Source organism: Papaver somniferum, chromosome 5 (genome assembly GCF_003573695.1).
Source record: "Papaver somniferum cultivar HN1 chromosome 5, ASM357369v1, whole genome shotgun sequence".
In the NCBI taxonomy this organism is placed as follows: Eukaryota; Viridiplantae; Streptophyta; class Magnoliopsida; order Ranunculales; family Papaveraceae; genus Papaver; species Papaver somniferum.
Genome location: NC_039362.1, coordinates 100,234,145 through 100,240,550, shown reverse-complemented (window position 1 = coordinate 100,240,550; position 6,406 = coordinate 100,234,145). Strand labels below are relative to the sequence as shown.

Here is a 6,406-nt window from a genome sequence, read left to right as displayed (position 1 = left end):
ATAGAAGTTGATTAAAAAATATTTTAAAATTTAATTGTATTGTCATGTTCATTTTATGCTATCAAATTATAAAATTATGGGTCTCTTATGTACTCTTAGGTTAAGGTGTAATATCAGTTCCATTTGCAAGCTTTCATACCATTGATATTTAGAATCAATCTCTTATTTACTTCTAGGTCTCAAACGCGTATGACGATAACGAGCAACTCTCTTATACATGTATCGTATTAGAGGGGGAAATTTATTTTGTTTGGATACACAATTTTATTTAATGCGAGTCTTTCACTACTTAGTTAAGACAATAAGATTGTATTATTAATTTGCAAGGAAAAACATATTTGGCATATGATATATACAATATCATCACGCGCGTCATTTTCACCGGTAAGAAAGATTCAAGGACGCTTCGTATCACTAATATCCAAGGGAATGCTGTAGGATTTAATGTTTTACATTTTATTTTTTTATTCATTTTTATTTTTTTTGTGACGTTGTAAGATGGGCGTTTTTCATATGTTAGTTTAAACCATAAATGTATAGTTATCATTCTTTATCAATAGGTTTCATATTACAGTATAACGTCTCTCAAACCTAGAATTTTGTAGGGAATGATGACGTGTAATGGCCGTGAAATGACTGGCCGTAAATTATATTAACCCAACCGATTAATTCTTTTTACCATGGGTTCGAGTATTCCTAATGTGTAACCATGCCAATTATACATTGATACAAGCACAAAGTAAATATTCGTATTTAAAACTGTCAGCGGTTCCAAAAGTTAATGTAGATATAACACTTTTTAAGAATATGAAAGAAGGCTTCCCAACTCAGATTCAACTTTTGAATTTCGAAAAAAAAATTACTAATTTTTTTTAGCACAAAGTGACAATCTATTTAAATGATGATTGAACTGCATTTGTAATTTGGAATGCAATCGACAAGTTACTTTTATTCAAACCTAGAATTTCTACATGTTTCCTCTTGGGACATTAGGTTTTCAAGTTTGTTGGTTTATTTGCAACAACTATAAATGGATGGTTATCTCAATTACCAGAAATGAAAACGGGTGCAGATCCCAGTGTACAGACTTACATTGGATATCTTAATCACCAAAAAATTACTTATATATGTCAGTGTACATCCATGTGGACATCCTAATCGCAATTTAACAAGAAACCGATCCGGTTGATAGTGATAGCAATTGGGAACACTGAGCAAGTGTTTGTGAACATGACTAACACAGATTTGGATATGGAGATGAAATTGAGATTTAATTTAGTATTTTTGTATGGATCAAGTAGTACTGGTTTAAGTAGGGGTAGTAGCAATAATAGTTGTGATGTGAGCATCAAATGTTGGTGTGGATGGAGACGGAATCAATTTTAGTTATCCAAATCTTCATTATTCATTCTCGTTTCATTTATAATCCTTGTTTTCTTCTGTTTCTATCTAAGCTAGTAAGCTGGATTAGCTCTCTCTTCTTATTCTCGAATGCCAATTTCGGTCAGTTATCAACATGATTGATAATGAAGGGTCTTTTTTCTGATGGTGTTTATTACGGTGAATCTCCATTTGATCACAACCAATTGAATCTGTAGATTATCATAAAATTTGAATTTCGAATAGAACCTTAAGACCCCTTAATTTGTTAGTTGATTTTTAGATCCGGGCTTTAATTTGATTTTATTTTTGAAATAGAGGAATGAACGTAAGCTTGAGAGTTCTGCTTCTTATAAATAAAATGCTGGTAGAGAAGGTGTGAGAGAGGTGTATTTATTGATTGATTGAATTCATTTTAGACATCAGATCAATTCATTTCTGACCATAAGATGAAATCGGATACTAACAGTAACTTAACACCGTTAAGTATTTATATTTATTACTAATTGTAATTATTTGTATAACCTACTGTTAAGGCAGTGGTTTGACTTCACGGGTCAAGGTATCGACCGATAATATTTCAAATGTTGGGTACCAAAATTAGGTGTTGGACATTTGCTGGGTACCAAACGTTAAATAATCCTTTTTCTTTTCGTTTCTTCCTGATGATGGATGAGATAAACATGCCTAGACACGTAATAGATATGGGACGAAATCGAAGATCTGGTCCCAAACAAATTCGCCACGTGTAATGATATGCATCTTGCGTGAAAGCTCCATTGCCGATTAGAGCATTTCCGATAAAAATTTTATTTTCTTTTGACACATACGATTTTAGACTCTCATTAAATCCATCTCCAACAGTAGGTCCTTTAAAGTAGGAAGGGTGTCAAAATAAATATGAAGGTCTTCAAGAAAATCTTATTTAGACCTTGAGAATGACCTCCATGTCATCTTTTTGACTATTTTTTCAATTATTCTTTTTAAATAAACTTTTCTAAACCAATAGGAAAAAGGGAATCACTTTTATCTTTATCCAAATAAACAAATCATATAAGTAACACCCCACTCCACTGGAGATGGTTTATGTGAAAAATATTATTCTTTGTGTTATACTAGGATATGACCCGTGCCGTAACGTCACGGGGCTATGAGTGTTTTTGTGTTGTTTAGATATTTTTTTCTTGTGAGACTACCAAGAGCTGAGCGTGGGAAACTTGGGGGAACTGTAATCTTTCTCAAACTGAATTCGAAGCTTTGATAGATATTCACACACAAAAAAATCACTATACTTGCGAACATTTCTTTGTCATGCCAAGAACCATGGTCGCATATACACGAAATGAAAAATTGAATTTCCCCAAACCAGAAACAAGGATAGAATTGAATTTCAATCACAATTAAATGTTCAAAAGAAACCCCAGACTTATCTCCTTTCGATTAATCCTGAAAAAATCCACTGCCAACGCTAAATCAAAACCAATATACATTCAGATTTAAAAAGGAAGAAAACGTTGAAATGAAATCGAAGGAATTAACAGACGAAAACAAATAAAGAGGAAGTAAAGGGAAAGAAGACAAAGGTTTTCCATAATAGGTAAATATATAAACTCGATTTTTTTTAATTTTTTTTTATTGATTTTAAATATTCAAGTGACAGTTTGTTAAGTCAACGGTTTCGTTTGACGGTCTCTAACTGGCCAAGGTACCAACCGATAATATTTTAAATGTTAGATACCAAAGCTAGGTATTGGACATTTGCTGGGTACCAAACGTTAAATAACTCAAAGATAAACCAAAAAAATGGAAGTAAAAGTCAGTGCTTATCATTCGACAGTTACAATTTGGTTTTACTGGTAATATCAGCTAAAATTGTTTTCTTCGTCGCCCTAATTTTCTTTTAACTCTCTCGATTCCAACTTTCTTCCCCACAATTTTCTTGGTTTCAGGAAAAATGGATCCCAACCCTAAAACACACCCAATTCTGTCATATGTAATGAATCGAATTCCGTCACTTGGTCCAAAACATCCAAGTTATTCAGATTTTGATGATATCGATATCGAACAACAAGCATCACAATCAAGTTCATCGGCATCACCATCAGCAGCAGCAGGAGGATCGAAATTAACCATGAGATCAGAAAGTTCTATCAATAGAGAAGTAGAATTAATGGTTGATATGCCACACTTAAAAGATCCAGAAGTTTTATCAGCAATGACAGCAGCTGTATCTGATGTATCACAAACAAGATCAATTCTCAAAGCATTAGGCGAACGACCAGATCATGAATCAGTTGATTCAGCTAAATTTAAGATTTCTGAAATTGAATCAAATTTATTGAATCAGATTCAGGAAATTGAAACAGAGTCGAAATTACCTAATGCCGCTGACCTTGAGAGAGAAATGAGAATCGTAGCTGAGAAAGAAAGGAAGATATATGAAGCTGTGATTAAATTAGATGAAATGCATGAATCTTATGAATTATTGTTGAAAAATGCTGAAGAAAGATTGCTTGAGATTTATCGATTGGCCTCTTCAGGGGAGAGAAAAGGCAAGGGAGTGGTAGAGGAGGAAAGGATGGATCGTGTTGATGAAGAAATGAATGAAGAAGTCGTGAGAATTTTGCAAGAAGGTTTAAGTAAAGAAATTGAAAGAGTTGTGTTGTGTGATCGTGAATTGAGGTATCTTCCTGAGAAGTTTGGAAAGATCCGTGGATTAGTTTCCCTTGATCTTTCTACTAATCAGCTCGAGGTTAGTATTTCTGTAGAGTTTGGAGTTTTTGAATTTCGCTGTCATTTAAATGAGTTTAGGTAACATTGAGGAACTGCTGATGAGTAGGATTGCTCTTTGTATGTATAAACTATGGAATGAAATTCTTGATCATGATTTTCGTGTATAAGTAGAATTGAACTTTGTAGAAAATTTGGAATCGGACATGACCACAAAGTGATCTTTGTGGAAAACTTAGACCCACGGAGTTGTATTGTGAGTACAAAACATAGAAAGTTCTCAAGATTTTGGAGGGTTGACCTTGTTTTTTGATTTATAAAGTGATATTGTGCTGCTTGAACCTGGTTGGTATTTTGCAAATTATTGTGGATGATGACTGAATTTTCGGAAGTTAGGGTTGAGCTACTGCTTATGTTGATTTTTAATTCCAAAATTGAGGTCATCCTTGACTTAGAGTTTGCAGATGTTCAAGCTTTAGTTTACCACTTTTGAGCATTTACTGTTTATATAAGGTTTCAAGTCCGGTTTTGTAGGCTTGGTAGTGAAATAGTTTACTGGACACTATCATTTGTATAAAATTTTAAAGTTAAGATCTCCAAACTAAACAAGAATTATTAACTTACGGTTAACAAATTACATGACTCAAAAAATAGCTGGAGAAGGAGCTTTTACAGTTCTGAAATGTATGTAGTTTTTCTCATCATTTTTGTAGTTATTACTTATGTTAGATTTATCATGTTTCCTGACTATGTGGCACGCGTATGTATGGGGGACAGGTCATCCCTGATTCAATCTCAGGACTGGAAAAGCTGGAGGATCTGAATCTTTCATCGAACATTCTGGAGTCATTGCCAGATTCTATTGGGTTGTTGGTGAATCTAAAATACTTGAATGTATCCACTAACAAGCTAAAGGCCCTCCCTGACAGTATTATCAATTGCAGGTCATCTATTAATTCTTTGTTGTCCTTGGAAACCAGTTTTATCTTTCTAAATATCAATTAAGAAATACATCTTTCAATTCTTCTCAGAACTTGAGTCATTCCCTAAGTAGAGCAGTGCTTTATAATGCAGATCATTAGTGGAGCTGGAAGCAAGCTTTAACCAGTTGACATATCTGCCAACTAAAATAGGTGAATTGGTGAATCTGCAGAAGCTCTTGGTCGGTCTCAATAAAATTCGTTCCCTTCCCAGTTCCATTTGTGAAATGAAGTCATTACGCCATCTAGATGCCCACTTCAATGAGCTACGTGGTCTTCCAAACGCTATTGGGCTCTTGACTAATCTCGAGATTCTTAATGTGAGCAGTAACTTCAGCGACTTTACAGAGCTTCCTGTCACATTTGGAGAGTTGATCAACCTCAAAGAGATAGATGTTAGTAACAACCAGATCAGTGCTCTTCCTGATACATTTGGCCGCCTAGACAGTCTAACCAAACTCAACTTGGATCAGAATCCACTTTTCATCCCTCCTATGGAGATTGTGGAGCAAGGAGTTGAAGCTGTCAAAGAATTCATGGCAAAGAGGTGGGTTGACATCTTACTTGAGGAGGAGCGTAAGAGTATGGAAGCAAACACCGAAGCACAAAAAGGATGGTTGACACGCAGCACTTCGTGGTTGACAGGATATTTGGCCGGTGGAGAGAAGTCTCCAAAGGCGCAAGTACATTATCTCGACCAGCAGTTATAGTTCTTCGATCGTCCTTTGGACTATTCCCGGATGTATCTATGCTTGTACAACGAATGATAAATATGGTACCCACATTTGGTAAGAAGCCTGGTGAAGCCATTCCAGTGAATCCACTCTACTATATTGCCATTTGATAACCTTTTTTTTTGTTGAATTTGCTTCTTTTTTCTAAATTTTGTAGGATGCTGAAAATACCAAAGTGGTGTATTCATTGTTTTCCTTTTCCCTTAAACTCCGTGTGGGCAAATTGTTTCCAACACGTATTTGATCATAAAACTCTACTTTAGAGTCTTTCGTTTGAGCGTTTTCTTTCTAGTGTCTTTATCGATTTATATATAAATTGTTTCTCGGAACTACACTTCATGCAATATATAGATGCAAGGAATTTGATTTTCCTCTTTCAAATCACCCCAATTTCTCTTTACATTTGATATACATGCTCAGACTCTGGATGCGAACTATCAGCAGCTGTAAAGGTATATAGACTTTGCCTTCAATCTGGATCCAACATTGTCCAGGTATCCTGATTTGTCCTGTCCTTGCCAGATTTCTGATTCTTGCAACTGTCCATTTCTCATCCATTACTGTATATGTTGGATGACAAAA

The 6,406-nt window shown here is 34.8% G+C and overlaps 1 protein-coding gene across 1 annotated transcript; it reads left to right on the top strand.

Annotated features, from left to right (window-relative positions):
• Positions 1 to 3,201: 3,201 nt before the first annotated feature.
• On the top strand, positions 3,202 to 6,101 carry LOC113282311 (plant intracellular Ras-group-related LRR protein 9-like). Its single transcript, XM_026531293.1, has 3 exons — positions 3,202 to 4,132; positions 4,888 to 5,054; positions 5,185 to 6,101. Exons 1-3 carry the CDS (start codon positions 3,335 to 3,337, stop codon positions 5,798 to 5,800), a joined length of 1,581 nt encoding a protein of 526 aa, XP_026387078.1. The 5' UTR covers positions 3,202 to 3,334; the 3' UTR covers positions 5,801 to 6,101.
• The last annotated feature ends 305 nt before the right edge of the window (positions 6,102 to 6,406 follow it).

Coding starts and splice junctions, on each gene's coding strand:
- LOC113282311 (XM_026531293.1), top strand. CDS start 3,335: ATGGATCCCAACCCTAAAACACACCCAATTCTGTCATATGTAATGAAT. Junction 4,133..4,887: donor TTTCTACTAATCAGCTCGAG/GTTAGTATTTCT, acceptor TATGGGGGACAG/GTCATCCCTGATTCAATCTC. Junction 5,055..5,184: donor GACAGTATTATCAATTGCAG/GTCATCTATTAA, acceptor TTTATAATGCAG/ATCATTAGTGGAGCTGGAAG.